Source organism: Oryza sativa, chromosome 3 (assembly GCF_034140825.1).
Source record: "Oryza sativa Japonica Group chromosome 3, ASM3414082v1".
In the NCBI taxonomy this organism is placed as follows: Eukaryota; Viridiplantae; Streptophyta; class Magnoliopsida; order Poales; family Poaceae; genus Oryza; species Oryza sativa.
In genome coordinates this window covers 15392646-15410528 of record NC_089037.1, presented here as the reverse complement: position 1 = coordinate 15410528, position 17883 = coordinate 15392646, and the positions used below count along the sequence as shown (strand labels likewise).

The following is a 17883-nucleotide window of genomic DNA, read 5'->3' as shown; positions in this document are numbered from 1 at the left end:
TCATATCTTCGGAGTCAACCTCATACAAATTACCCACTTCATGTCATGCGTCGAGATCAGCTCGTCATTACTAGGATACCATGCTTGTCATCATGAGAATATCATGCTTGTCATTTACTTCTAACTTACCACTGAATGCTTTGGACTATGATATCACGCTTATCCAGCATACCATGTTTGACAACTTGTCACTAACTGCATCATATTAGCTTTCCTGCTCTCCGGGTGCTAGCTACTTCTGCTATTCCATGCGAGGGTCGATAACTTTGCCTTTGAATTATGTTTCTCAACCGAACCAACTTATCCCACTTGACATGCTTTGACGTCTTCCCAAACGGCTTTACTGCTGGACTTCTTATTGTTTGATCGTTATCCTGCCAAATCTGAAGCTTCGTTGTCTGACCTCAGTAGACTATCTTCGAACATATCACTTGGTTCATAACTGGGAATAGCTCCCACGAACAAGCAGCTCGGATTCACTTTCTTTACATTCAGTTTATTTCCCACTATTATCTTCAGGTTGTCCTCAGTTAGCATTCAACGTATTCCTTTACACCTTTATCCTTGATGTGTTCTTTCCTATTGGATCATCTCCCAAGACATGGCATTGCCTGGTAACCGGTGCTTGCACTTTTCACTCCGTGTAGCATCTGATACCGAGTTAAAGATTTCATTCCTTGCCTTCAAAGAAACACTTTTACCTAGGTCGTCTTGCTTACTTCATCATGCTCAATGACCAGGTGACTGTTGCGGGGCAATTACTATCAGGGGTCTTCCTTGAGCGATGCAGAGCATGTTTCTGTTTATCCTTTATCAATCACCTTTCGGCCTACTTCTTTCCTGCTAGAGAACATCTTTGCCAATCTCTTTTATCAATCATCTTTCGGCTTATCTCTAACAGGTGGTATTCTTTAATGTGGATTGCGGACGCTTCTGGGGACGATGAGGTCCTTTGGCTTGCTGCCTTTCAGTGAAACCTTGATGTGGTTCGTCAAAAAGCTGCACTGACTACCTTCAAGGAAATACATTGCTTGCTATCTGTATCTATGCCACTAGGGTTTAATTGCCGATGATCATCTTTAGTGCTTCCTCGAGATGGGGAGCATCCAAATTGTTCTTCTGCCATATCACCTTTGACCCTTTTCTGATACCTGATAGACTAATTACCAACCATCGACTACTATGTTCTCAAATATTGATGTCTCCTGGATCTTCTTAACTGTTTGCAGGTATATCCGAACTTATCAATGTAGAGGCATGGCGGGTACCCTTATGGGTTTCATCCAACAATCCTTATCTTGATCTGTAAAAGGCGTATCCAAACTCCTATCCCCAACTACTGTCTCATTGGCTTTTTAACCCAACACAGTTTTAATTGGTTTTCTTTTCCATCAACAGGTTGGTTATTAACTCGAGGTTGGAACATAGTTCCTCTGAAATGAGACCCTAGGTCTCCTTTGCCAGCAAACAATTATACACATAATCCCATATCAGCATCTTCCAAAAGAATCCTCATAGAACTTGTTTTTATTACACATGTCTTCCTTAGTACACGAATACAAGGCCCTGCCTTAAACAAAAAGGGAAGGTGCTTAACATCGGTACATTGCATCCTCAACATGAATCTTCCATAAACATAACAAGCTCATTGTTTAAAATCATGAATATATTTATTTATTACATGATTGCTGCAAACTTTCGATTACACAATGATAAGTAGCAAACGGAAAACCACAAACGTGGCTACTCATTTTGATTCTGGAGAGATATAGCTGGTATTGTTCTAGTGACTGCATCCTGGATTGGTTCTGTGATGATGTGTTATTACTGCATATTGCTATCATTCACAGGAGAAGCTTCCTTCTGATTGCTAGTTGAAGCGGATAATGGTCTTCTGCTTCGTATCGCCCTCCTGAGGTTGATTGCCCTTTGCTCGGCCTAGAGTAGGTCGGGGAGAGACACAACTTCTTCCATCAACGACAATTCTTTGCTGAGGCTGTCGGTGCAGAGAATGGTTGGTGCTGAAGGTATTATTGCTATGATTTATTGCAGAGTCAGGTGCAGCAGGAGGAGCATTGGTGTTGTGGATGATATCGTCGATGTTGCTGTTGGAGCTGACTAGCTGATGAGACAACCGTAGAGTTGTTCGTTGGATTTCTGCGGTCTTGGTCAACAACACACTAAGTTGGCAATCCTTGGGCACATGGTTTGTACCTTCGCACAGAAAACATGTGACCTTGCGGGTGGGACACTCCCCTGGTGGATGGTCTTCTTCACAATGAGGGCAGAGTGTGAGACACATGCTAGCAATGTGTCCAATTTCTCCGCAACGGGTGCATGCCTTTGATTCCATCTCTTCCTCGCCGACATGTCGGGGAGACTCATCTTCATCATCCGAGGAGACTTGATCTGACCCTTCACTATCAGATACTCTGCCACCATGGCTTAGAAGGTGCTGGGTCAACTGTCGGGCACCTCGAAAGGTATTTCCTCTTTGACGTCTAGGAATAGTTATCCCTGCTGGAGGCCATTCGGTGCTGGTAATAGTCATCTTACGTACTTCTTCTTCAGTTCGCATCGGTGCTTTTCTCTTCTGATTCTTACTCTTCTTGACTTTGGCTTGCTTAGTACGTGACCCCACGTGATACGAAAGGCTAGGAGGAAAGCATTTCCCGGGATTCCATGGATTCTCTCCATTGGGCTCTCTACTTTGCACACTAGGCTGCAAGCTTGACTTGGTGTGAGGAGGCTGGTTTAGCGATGTCTGCCCTGCTAAACCAAAGGAAGGGGCTTCTTTGACATATACCCATGGACAATTCAGGGCATAGTGTCCTTGTTCTCTACAATCATGACAAAAGGGGACATCCTCTTCTGGCATTGGAAGCTCATTGACCTGGGTGGCAAATGTTCGATCAAACACATACTGATTTTGGTCTTGACTTCCAACCAATGGTAGCTGTGAACCAAGCAGCATGCTCGGAATGGACCAAGGGTGTGCCCTTGTTAACTCTCTTGAGGCCAGTGGTGGATTGAGTTGAAAACTTGAGTTACTTGAGGCATACCCGCTGACATTCTTTCCTTTTTCTCTGTTAAACATCTGTTACAGGGATTGAGGTGAGAGAGGAAACAAGCTAGGAAAGAATAGACCAGAACTAGAGACAGGACCTTAAAGGAACTAACTCTTTTTGTTGTTGTGTTGTTTGTTTCACTTATTCTGCAAGTTGATTAAGCAAACAACCTAGCATGGTTACATCACAACCCACCGATGCAAACCACACACTACACACACAAGCAAGGAAACACACGACAAACGAAACACTAGAGGGTGGCTTATGTTCTGCGACGGGTTCCCAAGATCTTCACTCCTTCACAGCTGGCTTCACTGCTTCCTCCACTTCGCTAGCGGACCCTGCGGTCTTCCGGACCTTCGGCGAACAATTGGCGACATCTTCTTCTTCGCAAAACTAACCAACTAGTACTAGTTGAAATTTGAAGAAGGAAGAAAAGGGTATACCTTTTGCAAATAGCATTAGGGGAAGGAGAAAAAGAGGAACTTTCGCAAATAGTTTTATTTATAAAATATGTCCTTAGGTTTTATCCACTTGGCTTATCCTACAGTCGAGATGGCTCTGATACCAGCTTGTCGCGACCGGGAAAATTGCCTTTTCCCGAACGCTAGTGTATTAATCCCCGTCCCAGGAAAAGCCGGGGTACACCACACAAACATGATATAAAAGACACATCTTTATTATATCGATAATATTTACATTATTACAAAGGCGCTTCAGGCCTGACAATCAAAAATAAACAGCAGCGGACTAGCGGGCCTACGGCTCCATCTTCACAGGCGCTCAACTGGGGTATAAGCCAGGACTCCACCTAAGACATCTTCTCCAAAGCTTCTCTTACTGAAGGGGGGAGAAAGATAGAGCAAGAATGAGTACAACCACAGTACTCAGCAAGCCACACCGGAGATGCATAATTAATGCAAGGGAGTACAAGGGGATAATAATATAGGGGTTAAGTTTTGCAGTAAACAGCATTTAAAAGTCACTTAGTTGCCCAAAGCCATTTTATAAAGACGATCCTAGAGCTACACAGTATTATTAATCAAGGCCGTGAACCCACACGAACCTGCCTTAACCCAAGGCCTACGATGATTCAGACCGAACTGGCAACCCGACCCTGGGTCCCAGCTCGTCCCAAGCCAACCCAGGCCAACCATTCCACATTTTAGTTGTTAAGCAAATTTTAAGAATTAAAACACTGACTTGGGTACATTGCTCGGCTTGCCCATAACCGAGGGCGCGGCTATTCGAATAGATTATACTCTGATCAGAGGTGTACATCTTTACCCACAAGACACATCTTCCTCACGTGTAACCACGTGCCACATACCACCACGGTATACGGACGGAAGACGTGACATAGTTTCCAACCCATCCTAGCCATAGACAAGAGTACCGACCCAACCCCACCTACGGCCGGAACCCCCGGGACAGGCAGACAGGATTGAGCCCCCTAGCAGCAGGACACCAGCCCTGTGCCATGACATCTCGACTACCGGGCCGCAGCTCGTGTAGCCTTCATTTGCCCTGGAGAATGTCCATCGACCCCCGACTTCATCCATCTCCAATCCGTGTACTTTTGTTTATAACCAGACTGAGCCACAAACTAAGCCTTACCCACTAGACATGTGGAAGTACGGTAGTGCTTTGCAACAGAGGCCCGAGCTTAATCCTTATAGTACCCGAGGTACGACTAGCAAAACCCAACCACGCACCTCGAGCCCAGCCTAAAACCAATTTGGGGATTTTGAATAGAAGGAGCGGTGTGAAGCCAAATCCACAATAACCAAACCATTCCATAGTGTCCAGGTGATATGAATATTCCCAAAGTCTAGAGTTGTAAAACCACCTAATGTTACCTAATTAAATTGCGAAGCATCTACCTAAAATTAAACTAGTGGTGCCATGAGTAGAGTGTCCACTAGTTGGGGTTTTGTTTACTCTAGGGTGAACAAGGAAATAATAACAATAACAATAATAAGGTCATAACAAAGGTAAATAGGCATGGCTAGATAAAACAGTGATAACGCGGGAATTTAAATAAAGCGATAATGCAATAATTTAAATCAACATAATTTTATAAACTGGGATTCAATATGTTCAAGGATGATGTGACTTGCCTTGCTCGCTTTCCCAAACGTCGGCTTCAACTTCCACGAAGAGCGGATCTTCCGAAGCTGCAGCGTCTACACGACCGACGGAAAAGAAAAGGCTTTTACTCTACTAAACCCCATATAACAAGCAGAAACAAAGCACAAAAATGGGTTCTTGACTTCTTAAGGAAAAATTAGAGACTTGAACGGTCCAATTCCGAGTTCAAATGGCCAAGATATGGCCATTTGAAGTTTATATGCTCTTTAAATGGATATTTACGAATTTCTTCATTTAAATTTTAATTTAAAATCGGATTTATTGCGTCAGCCGAGGGGAGGGGCGCGCGGACCGGGTCCACGGGAGTGGGGCCCACGCGGCAGCCTCTCGGTCCACGGTGGACCGGGCGCACGCGGCTTGCGCTGGCCGGCGCCGTGGGTCCCACGCGTCAGCCGCACCCGAGGGCGCGGGCGGCTGACGGCCGGGCCCCACATGGCAGCCGCGGGGCGCGCCCGAAGGCGGCCTCGCCGGCACGGCCGACGGGAGGCGGCGCGCCCGCGCCCCGATGGTCGCCGGCGGCGACCTCCGGCGCGACGGAGCGGCGCCCGAGAGAGGGGAGGGAAGGAGGAAGCGAGATGGCGGTCCTCGGCTCACCCCGGGTCGACGGCGACGACGGAAACGGCGACCGAAGCGGAGAGAGGCGGCGGCGCGGCTCGGGTCGACGAGGACGGCGGCGTTCCGGCGGTCGGCGGGCGAAACGAAGGGGTGGACGAGGTCGACGGGGACGCGGCGAAGCCGAAGGAGGCGATGCCGAAGCGGGAGGAGGACCGGGGCGACGACGGCGGCGGACCGAAGCTTGGCGGCGACGGCGGAGAGAGAGGACGACGGCGCGAGCTCGATTCCGACGGGGAGAGCGAGCGGCGAACGGCGGAAACGGAGGAGGGAGGCACGGGGAGCGATTATATAGTGTTGGGAGTGAGAGAGGGCGGCCGGAGGGGAAGGAAACCGGCGCGGCGATCTCGGGCTCCATCAATGACGCTGGCGAAGTTTGCGGGAGTGATTCCAAACGAATCCGAGGGAGAGAGAGAGGGAAAAATAGGGGGAAAGGGAGAGGGGATCACGGGGAATAATTCCCCCCACTTTAATGCGCGCGGGGACGGCGGGAGGCGGCGGGATTCGCGGCGGCGGCGGCGCTAGGGCACGGGCGAGGCAGCGGGAGCGGCGGGAGGACAGGGATGACAGGTGGGCCCCACCCGTCAGCGAGGGTGGCAGGCGGGCCCGCCCGTCAGCGGCGCGCGCGCGGGGAGGAGGCCGATGGGCCGCGGGGGAGAGGAGAGGGAGGGAGGGAGCTGGGCCGAGTCGGCCCAAGAGGGGGAAGGGGGGAAAAAGGACTTTTTAGGGCTTTTCTTTTTATAAAACCTTTTTAACTTTGTTTATTTCTTAATAATTATTATTTGTGCTCTGAAAATTCCACTAAAATTTGAGGGCTCTTTTTAGACCAAGGAGAATTTAACAAAAATTCTCCGGGCCACATTTGAATTTTTCTTGTACGTATTTTAGTGTTTGCCAATTTCTTTTCGAATTTTAATTAATTCTATTATTCCTTTTGGAAAATGATTTTTAATTCGGGATGAATTTATCAGGACGTGACACATGCGCGCCGCGCCGTCGCGCGCCATGGCCGCCGGGCCGGTTTGCGCCGTGCCCGCGCGCACCGGCCGCGAGCTCCCGCCGCCGTCCGATCTACCCTTGGGTAGATCGGGGCCATCGGTTCGGCCGTCGCGTGGCCGCCGCGTGGTGCGCCGCTCCTCCCCGGTCCGTGGACCCGATCCGCCGTGGACCGCCCTCCCCGAGTCACTGCCATGCGGGTCCCGCTTGCCGGCGCCGCGCCCCGCCTTGATGACGTCAGCCCTGGAATATATTGCGCAATAAATGATTTAAGGTTTTTCTTGTATAGTAATAAACACAGTGAATCTTCTAAAATTCATAACTAATTCATCCGAGCTCCGTTTAAGCCCATTCAAGTCTCAGTAAATCTAGAAAAATGTGTAGAATCCATTAAAAATGGTTTTGTTCTCTGTTTCAGTAGTCTTATAGCCTTTTTGCAATGTTTGCCTTGTATGTCGCTAGATTCCGGTTCCTCCGACGCTCCGGTGTACTTCGAAATAGTCGTCAAGGTTCCTCCAGCAGCAGAGCAAGGCAAGTCATGCTTGTCACTTGAACATGTTGATCCTATATTGCAAATGCTCTATTGTTTTCTTTCAAATATTGCATTGTTTTATAATGATACTATGGGTTGTTTACCTATTGTCATAGCCATGCTATTGTTGTACCTTGTTTCTTTGTCAACTTGGGGTGCTAACATGATTAGAGTTAGGACTAGGGATTGCTTAGCCATGCTTAGTTCAACTAGTTCACATTGGGGAAAATCCTATTAATGTTTAGACTATTGGTTCTAATGGTTTTGTTGGATTAGTGACACCGCTTTGGTGTTGGTTAATTAAAATAAATCACATGGTGGGCTGTGGGTGCATGGTTTGCTGGACGCACCCATGACAGTTAAGGACCGGTTCGCGGGATGCCCTGGAAGAACTTATCGTACTTACCACAAGCCAGCGTGGGCAACGGCTGGGCCTGTAGTGTAGCTCTCCTCTAGTCGACGCATCCAGGCAAGGGTGGGCGTGATGGAGCGGGGCGGGCCCTGCGACGGCCTCTGTCGCTTCCGGATTCACCTAGGCACGAGAGGGGACTGCCCGTTGCCCTCTGGGGACGGGGGTGAAACCTGAGGTGTGGTGTGCTTGGCTAGAGGGGGTTATGTGAAGGGTCCTGTCACGGCCTCTTTCCGATATGTCGTGGTGGCATGTCGGCGCACGGAAACGTGTCGTGGGGCTGTGTCTTGTGGGTACAGTTGTACACCTCTGATCAGAGTAAAATTATTCGAATAGCCGTGCCCGCGGTTATGGGCGGTCAACCAGATTCACCGTGATTAGTCTCACCCTAGTGTAATCTTTTGAAATTGGATAGTTTAGGTGGATGGTTGGGCCTGTCGCAACGTGGGTCAGCGTTGGACAGTGGATAGTTAATATTAATTAATTATTACAACTGTTTAATCTTTCAACTTCTGTTTATAAATGCTCGCTTTATGCAAATGAACCACTCTAGCTCTTCTTTGATAATTCCTTGCATCATATCCCTATTCCGGTATGACTTGCTGAGTACAGTGGGTAGTACTCAGTCTTGCTCTACTTTTCCCAACCCCAGAGTTCGAGGTTGTGTCAGATGAAGGTTTCTCCGAGGAGTAGGCTTCGTCCGTGCCGTCAAGGATGCCTGTGGAGTGGTGTTCCCGCTGCAGTTTTAGTCAAGGCTTAGCTCCTGTTGCCTTTCTTCTCTTCTGCTGCATTTGTGTAAACTTTTATGATGTTTGTAAGACGTGGATCTGAATGTCAACATTGTCGCTTGTGTACCCCGGCTGGTCCTGGACGGGGAATTTAATGCACATTCTGCTTGAAATTCTATTCGGAAATTTCTGGGCGTGACACCGGCCCGCTGAAAGTGTTTTCTATCGCTAGTACTAGTTGCATGCCGATTATAGCGCGTGGGAACCTGTGTAGCGTGCAGCTACAAATTAGTCCCGAAAATTTGACAATTTGACCCTTTTTGAAAACTATTTGTAAATTTGGTCCCTGGCAAAAACTATCACCAGATCTGGACCCCGACCTCAACGCCAGGGTCGATGGCGCTGAGCTTGAACACCTCAGCGCCGACCGCATCGGCGCTGAGTACGTGACGGCCGTTTCCTTCGGTGTACCGCCGTCTGCTGACGTTTGGGGGGGGGGGCTGAATCTCCGCGCCAAACATACTGGCACTGAGGTTGGCCATCTCAGCGCCATCTGATTTGGCGCTGAGATTGCCACCCGAGGGATTCTGAGCCGCATCTCAGCGCCAAAGAACCTGGCGCTGAGGTCGGCCATCTCAGTGCTAGCCGATTTGGCGCTGAGATTGCCACCCGAGGGATGCTGAGTCGCCGGGTGAGCTGCAGCTCAGCGCCAAATGGATTGGCGCTGCTGTTGTGCACCTCAGCGCCAATTGTTCTGGCGCTGACCTGTACAATCTCAGCGCCATTCTATTTGGCACTAAGGTCTAGCAGTGGCTGGCAAAGCACAGCCAGCCACACAGAAATTGACAGCATCACAAAATATAGAGTATTTAGCATCACAAAATTGACAGCCACACAATATTTAACACATCACAGCAACAGAACATCCATCAACCATCACTGTATTTAGAGTTCATCACATCCATCAACCATCACAAAATATAGAGTTCAACACATCCATCAACCATCATCTAGAGTTTGATATAAGTCTAACGCTGCCTAGAGTGTTAAGTACAAAGTAATCCACTAGTGCCGACCTCTCCGGCCACTAGTGGAAGGTGTGTACCGGTCCACCGGTGCCCTCTTTCTTTGCGGGCGACCCTGGGAAGGTTGCGATGGCTGCGGGGCACCTGCAAGCTGAGATGACCCGATTTCTTCGGGTTGTTCCTCTTCCTCTTCGTCACTCTGTCCATCTTCTTCTTCCCCTTCATCATATTCTTCCTCCCCTTCCTCTTCAGCTCTTTGTTGACTTGTTTCTCCGGCCTGTGTCCACATTAGTCTTGGTTGTGGGTCAACTGCGTCTGTGGACCTACAACCAAGTCTTGCCGCTAACATCCGACTTCGTTGTTTTAGCCTCTGCAAGAACAAAACAAATTAGTTAGAGGCAAGTGAAATGATTCATGGATTGAACTAATTGGTTAATTACTTGAAGTGCGCTCCGAAGTATCCCAACTTCATTCTCTGACCCAGCGGGTGTGCCAAGGGCAACACCCACGTCGTTCACGGACCTCATCAGCTCACGTGTCTGCAAGTGGATTTAATATTGTGAGAACATGTAGGTGTAATGTGAAATGAACAACTCTGAGCCTTAATACTCACCACTCGGTCACGTATAGGCCCGTACTTGACCGTCGCTCTTGCTCGAGTGTGGGTGTCATACTCGTTCATCTCCTCAACATCCTCGGGATCTGTAGCTATGCCAGCTAGAGTCCATGCCGGCCGAAAGATCCATGCGGCACGCCCAAATACACGTCTCATTACCCCATCCACTGGCCTCGACCTCTCTGGGTGAGGCTCAACAACATAATGCATTGTGGGGTTCTTAGCCTTAATAGCATTTAGAAGCGTTGGGAGCCGAACATATGCCTCATCCCAATCTCCCCATATGTTCTTCATGGCCACCTGCTTTGCACGCCAAGCTTTACCGTACGAAGGACGATAGTGCCATATGGCCTCCACAGCCTCAACTATAGCAACATGAGTCAATGTCGGCTCAGCTCGGACAAATGGTTGCAACCTATTACCGATGAACTTAGAAGTTAGTTGCAAGTGATTGCCAGAAGCCTCAGCACTACAACATGTGTGCTCTTTGCCTACACCGGTAACTCTCCACCTCCCATCCTTAGTCTTCCTTGCACGAACCTGCCATTCGCATGATTCTTCGATGCAAGCCACCGTGTACTTTTTAGAAGCGTTGGAGTGCTTCACATGGAATGGACGATGCACACTGATCGAGTAACTCTGCAGCCATATCTGTAATAGCTCAAGAGATTTAAATTCCAAACCATTCTTTGGCTCCTCACCCATTGCATCGATGATGCCATTGTATGTTACTCCTCCATCAACAACTGCTAGCTCATAATCGCTAACATCCTCGAACTGAACAACCTCTGGATTGCGTCCAACTAATTTCTCAAACACCTCCCTTTCTTCCTGAGACATCTTGGCTACTAGATGATCGTCATCTGAGTCTACGGCATACTCAACCTCATATCCCTCCTCCTCATGTGTGTCATCATACTCCTTTGAATGTTGGTGCAACAAATCAACACTCAATCCATTCATCAACAAAGTCTCCTCACACTCCCTCCGAGTATATATTTTGTCTCGAAAACAGAACCGCACCAAGGATGCTAATTGAGCATCCGTTGTACGCTCTTCTCCACCTCCCCCCATTGATCCATCTGCCACTTCATTATCATCATCAACATGATTTCCAACTATCGGAACTACCTGACTCCTTGCCTCATTCACCTCTGTTGCTTCCTCCTTCTGCAATTCCACATTTACCTCCACCCCTTCAGATTCAAGCCTCCTTGCCTTATTCGCTTCAACTGCTTCCTCCTTCTGCAACTCCACATTTATCTCCACCCTATCAGATTCCTGATTCCTTCCCTCATTTGCATCAACTGCTTTCTTCTTTTGCATGTTAACATCAACCCCCATCCCTTGAGATTCTATGACTTCCTCAACTGTCAAAGACTTAACCGACTGACTTTTCATAGCTCCTTCATCATCAAATGCTTCATAGTTTGGTTCATCATAAAACAGTGTGCGATTGAGGTCAAAAGAATCATCTCTGCAGTTAGTACGATCAAGCTTCGAAGCAACCACCTCAAGCGACTTGAATTAGGAGCCCAACACTATATCCACATATGTGTTCCACTCCAACTCCCCATTCAAATCTAGCATGTACTTGTGTGAAATGGGTCTTGCTCCAACATCATATCTACCTTGTATAGCTATAGACTGATTGCTCCACCCCAGCACATCCTTTGTACGACAAACTAACTCCTCAAAACTAGGTTTTCCACCAAATATAAGTTGCTTAACACTCATCCCTTCGAAATTGCTACCACTGTTACTTTGCTCTACCACCGAACCACCATAGTGCAATCGTACTAATCTATCCATCTACAACATTAACCGACATATTAGCATATTGCATTTCTTAAAAACTTGAATTTGCAATAAGAAAAAATCTAACCTACAACTATGTCCCCCAACGAAATTGTCCATAAATATCTAAACATACACAATCTTCCATTTGTAACGATCCATTCTAAATTTGAACTCTCGCCTTGTGATAAAAATTTTAAAAAAAAGAAGTGTTCTTCACTAATTTGGGGGAAAAATTAGGGTTCTTCCCTAAGGGCCAAAAATCTCCACTAAAAATTAGGGTTCTATGAGCATCTAACCATTGCATCACCAATAACAACTACAACCACAGAGTAGAGAACCAACTAATTTGGGAAAATAACCTCAAATCACGATTCTAGGGTTCATCCATCAATGAGCAAATCCAAGCAAAAAATTGCGAAATGACGAGAGGATTCGGAGGAGAATACCTTGCCACTATGTCCTCCAACAATTTCCCCTCCAAAATGCGACGATTTAGTGGAGATTTTTTCGATTTTTTGGAGGGGAGGAGAGAGATGGTTCGGCGCCGCTGCGCCTCAGCCGAGAGCCACTGAGGAGGAAGAAAGAAGGGCCGGGCTGCTGGGCGCGGCTCGGCCAAGGGATGTAGGACCTCAGCGCCAGACCCGATGGCGCTGAGGTCCTGAAACACAGCGCCAATGCGGTCGGCGCTGACATTGTGCCGTTCCGTCCATCCTCGTCTTAGGGCCGTTACGTACTCAGCGCTGATGCGGTCGGTGCTGAGGTGTTCAAGCTCAGCGCCATCGACCATGGCGCTGAGGTCGGGGTACGTCCAAATCTAGTGATAGTTTTTGCCAGGGACCAAATTTGCAAATAGTTTTCAAAAAGGGCCAAATTGTCAAATTTTCGGCAAATTAGTCGCCTGCTTTCATCTCTCTCTCCTCAATTCTCTTTTTTTCACGTAAGAAAAGAATGTTGTGGATCTTTTTGGAGCCTGCCGAGTCATCTTATTGTACCTGCTCTAAACTGGTTCATTAATTCACTACTGAATACGTGGACAGATTTACTCGGTACACACCACTGAATTCACACGTTCATCGGACGATGAACTTTAAATCAAATCAAGTATTGAGAAAGGATTCAAGGAATTAGACAACAATTTTAGAGTAAGGATAATCCCTCCGCTGACGTTGCCTTTGTCGCCCTACGTCGCTCCGTCATCTTCTGCCGGCGTTGCCTCCGTCGTTCGCAACAGCGATTCGTACAAGGTACAAACTGATTGATAAAGCATTCGTCCGTCATTGAACCCTAAAAATCCTCACCATCGCTTTGAGAATACTACGTTTTACCATCCTGCATGTCAACTCTGCAGGGTATCCGTGCAGAAAAAGAACTAAAAAATTTCGGCAACTAGCACAGACACCCATCTGGCACAAACTCACTAGCAAAAAAATTAGAATGTTTTGGCCAAAGTGTGTATTTCCTCCTGCCTTCATATTCCACTTTTGAAGTAGATCCGATCTAACCTTCAATTTCTCGGTTGAGGATTCTCTACCATAATGTCACTATCATTACAGTCACTGGTACGTGGGTCTCACCCTTTTATTGCCCCACATATTTATGTCTATAGTGATAGTGCCATTATGATAGAGAATGTGAAACCCCAATTTCTCATACCCTTCGGCCCGGAATTGCTTCCATTATTCAGATTGTTGAATTCTTGCTTTGCTTGGATACTTGGAGTTGGAGGTTGTCTGAAGATTCCTTCTGATGCTCATCATCAGTTCGTCACTTTGTCATCAGAAGCCTCGATCCCATCGTACGTTCCTAACATGAAGAATTCTATTGTTTGAAGAGTGATAAGACAACGCAACCAAATCGGAGATTGAGATAGATAGGATGGTTTATCTGGAAGCGTTCCCACGAATCGATCGAGTGCTCGCCGGAGCTTGGCGGCTTCCTCGATCGTCGTCATGCTGTCATCTGGCAAAGGACCCCGGAGGTCGACGACAGGAGAGGCGACGCGGGACGACGAAGGCAACGGCGGCGACGGACGATGGGTGCGGTTGAGCCGACTCCGGTCCGCCTGGGAGCCGAGCCGAGAACGCTCAAGCCGTTGGATTATTTGGGTGAACACGTGCCGCGTATCGGGCACAGGTATGCACAAGAGCCCATTTGGAGCCGATCGATCGGGGCCCTCTCCATTGGACTCCGACGCGTCCGTGTCGTTTCGTGTAATCCGACTCCGACGCTGTCTCGTCATCCGGCCGCCCTATATCTTGCGCCGCGTGTAGTGCATCTCTCCCGCCTGGTCGATCTCCTCTTCTAGCTCGCTCGGCAATCAGCCTCAAATCCATCACCCAAGCCCACCTTAATAAGATAAGCCTTCGTATTTACTTAATGATAAATCAAGCTACAATAAAAAAAACATATTTACTTTATTTTTTTAATAAAACAAATGGTCAAACATGAATAAAAATCAACAACATCATATATTAAAAAATTAAGGTACAATATATACTCTCATTTAATTTGTTTTCGACAGTACAACAAACTTGCATAGTTGCATGAGACATGAATAGTTGAATACTCCATCCGTTTCATATTATAAATTATTTGACTTTTTTTCTAGTCAACCAAATTTATAGAAAAACTTAGCAACATGTAAAATATGAAATTAGTTTCATTAAATCTAATATTGAATATATATTTTAATAATATGTTTGTTTTCTATTGAAAATACTATTATATTTTTTCTATAAACTTGGACAAACTGAAATAAGTTTGATTAGGAAAAGAGACAAACAACTTATAATATAAAACGGAGGGGAATACTTTACATATATAAATTGTTACTCCCTCCGTCCCTAAATATTTGACACCGTTGATTTTTTTTAAACATGTTTGACCGTTCTTCTTATTCAAAAACTTTTGTAAAACATGTAAAACTATATGTATACATAAAAGTATATTTAATAATAAATCAAATGATAGAAAAATAATTAATAATTACTTAAATTTTTTAAATAAGACAAACGGTCAAACATGTTTAAAAAAGTCTACGGTGTCAAATATTTAGGGACGAATGGAGTATTACGTTGTAATAGTTCATAACACAAATATGTCACATTCAATACCACCTGTCAAATTTGCCTAACCTTAGACATGGCAAACTGTGGCAAAGTGTGGCTTGCAACCAAACACACCCCTAGTATGCCTGTAGTTCACAACAACGAAGAAGTGGAGACATCGTAGGAGTATTTGTTGCACATGTGATGCGTGGGGTGAGGATGACACATTGAGACCGGCAATTCTTCATGGCACAGTTTAATTTGAATAATGGTCATCGATCAATGTCGTCGTTGATGCTCCCGACGGCAGCCTCCTCCTTTTCGGCGCCGCCGTCGTCACTGTACCTCGATGCATGACATCACCATCAATGTCTTCGTCATCATCACCTCATCAGTTTCGTCGTCGCCGACCTCCTTGTCATGCGGGTGGGCGCGGGCGCGGAAGACAACGCGTCGAACAGGTCACCAGCGCCCGCGCTGGTGATCATCTTCATCAGGCTGCACTGCAGCATGTCCAGAGCCGACATGGCCGAGTGCGCGGCGATGTCGCCGTACGTCTGCTGCCAGCTGACGTGACATTATTTTGACTGATAAATAAGATCCATTTAATATTTTTTCTTTTCCTTTTTCTTCTTTTCTTCTCGTATTTTATTTTTTTTCTTTTCTTATTCTTTCTCTGTGAACTAAGCAGAAGAAAGGAAAAAAAAAAAAGAATGAGTCGTTGTGCTTCCGGCGCGTTCGTGGGTGACGCGCGCGTGCGGACGACGAATCCTGTTTGATCTCGGCACGGCACATTTTACTCATCGAGGACTCTGGTTGGTATCGTCCCTTGAACTACTACGAGACGAACGATACATAAAGCGCAGCCATGGAAGGAAACAACCGAAGAAGTACGCGACATGCACACGTCGAGATGATCACCGCCGCCGCCGCCGCGGAGCAGCATCTGCCGGACGACCTGCTCCGGGACATCCTGCTCCGCCTGCCGCCGCGCAGCGCCACCCGCTGCCTCGCCGTGTGCAAGGGCTGGCGCTCCCTCGTCTCCGACCCGAGCTTCCGCCGCGCCCACGCCGAGCGCCCCGCCGGCATCGCCGAGGCCGACCACACGTTTTGCCTCCGACAAGACGGCGACTGGACCTTCCAGCAAAGGCTCCGCGAGGTCGTGCTCTTCGACTCGTTCCGCAGCAGATGGTGCCGCGGCGACGTCCGCAAGGCGCCGCCGCTCGACCTCACGCTGATCCCCTCGCCCTACGCCCCGGCGGCGACCATGGTCCTCGGCTCCTGAGACGGCGTGCTCTGCGTCGAGCGCGGCGCTCCTCCGCTCCGGAGACTCCGCTGGCGCTTGTTCGGCTGGCCCGACGACGGAAGCGGGCGCCGGGGCTACGTGCTGTGGCATCCGTTCGCCATGGCGTGCGCCACCGTCTCTCCCCCGCCCGGCCGCGGCGTCATCATCGGCGCCTACGCCCACCCGGCCACCATGCGCTTCCACCTCCTGCACGCCGCCGGCGAGGCCGCGTGCCTCGTGGACCCCGGCCTGTACGTCGCGACCGCCTTCCGGCTCCGGCGAGTCGGAGACGGCGCCTGGCGCGAGGTTCCCCTGCCTCAACTGGAAGACGCAGATGCGCGGCTGAAGATGCACGGAGCTCGCTCCATCCGACTGCACGGCAACCTCCACTGGCTAGTGCAGCGGGGCTCCGGCTCCGCCGGGAAACTGCAGGTGCTCGTGTTCGAGCGGGCGCGCGAGAGGTTCCGGCTGATGGATGCGCCGCCGCGCCGCCGTGGCGAGGAAGAAGACATGGCGAGATCGCGAATCTGCGTCCTCTCCAGCGGCAAGCTCTGCGCCGTGGCCGTCGCTCGGGCGACGAGCACGATGGAGATGTGGGTGCTCGACGACTACCACCACTGCTCCGACGACGCGCGGATCAGCGGCTGGCGGCTGATGGAGAGGGTCAGCCTGGTTATGTGGGACGGGGACGGGCGGCGCGACCTGTCGAGGACGTTCACGTCGGAGACCCAGGTGGAGGCGGTGCACGGCGAGGTGGAGGGCGAGGAGGTGATCGTCCGCAACGGCGGCGAGGTCGACGCGTACAGCCTCCGGCGCGGAGCGTGGTTGTGGGTGCGCGGCATCTCCAGCTCGGGTGGTCCTGTACTGGATGTGGCGCTGCTGGCGCACCGGGACAGCGTCGTACACCACGACGTGAGCTTCGGCGAGGCGTCGCGGCCTCTTCGATACCCCGACGACATCCATGGCCAGCGTTTGTTTGTATAATCGCATATTCAATTTGTTTTCGTTAAGGCCCGTTAAAAATTTTCACCCTGTAATATCAAATGTTTTGATATATACATGGAGTATTAAATTAAATATAAAGAAAAAACAACTAATTACACAGATTGCTTATAAATTGCGAGATGAATCTTTTAAGCCTAATTGTTCCATGATATGACAATGTGGTGCTGTAGTAAATATTTGCTAATGACGGATTAATTAGGTTTAATAAATTCGTCTCGCAGTTTACAGGCAGATTCTGTAATTTGTTTTGTTGTTAGTCTATGTTTAATACTTCAAATATATATCCGTATATCCGATGTGACACGCCAAAACTTTACACCTGTGGATATAAACATAGCCTTAGTACAGCAAACTTTACATGAGACATGAATACACTGTATGTAATATATCTTTATTATGTTGTATATAGGAATATAGGATCCGCACATATATACACAGACAAATATATCACATATATACAACCATGTATGCATATAGTCCATACTCGATCCCTCGCCCCTAAATATAAGGATTTTTTGTTGGATATGAACTTGTCCAGATTTGTTGTACTAGTATGTGCCACATCCAACCAAAATCCCTTATATTTAGGGACGGAGGGATTAACAAGTA

General features: G+C 48.2%; 1 protein-coding gene and 1 pseudogene across 1 annotated transcript; one reads left to right on the top strand and one right to left on the bottom strand.

Annotated features, from left to right (window-relative positions):
* The window catches only part of LOC136355632 (uncharacterized), a 31736-nt pseudogene extending 16225 nt beyond the window's left edge, over positions 1 to 15511 (bottom strand).
* Positions 15512 to 15753: 242 nt separating this feature from the next.
* LOC107276268 (uncharacterized) lies at positions 15754 to 17342 on the top strand. The gene is given in 1 exon segment (XM_015774702.3): positions 15754 to 17342. A coding segment is annotated over 1 exon segment (1401 nt). The 5' UTR covers positions 15754 to 15852; the 3' UTR covers positions 17254 to 17342.
* Positions 17343 to 17883: the final 541 nt, after the last annotated feature.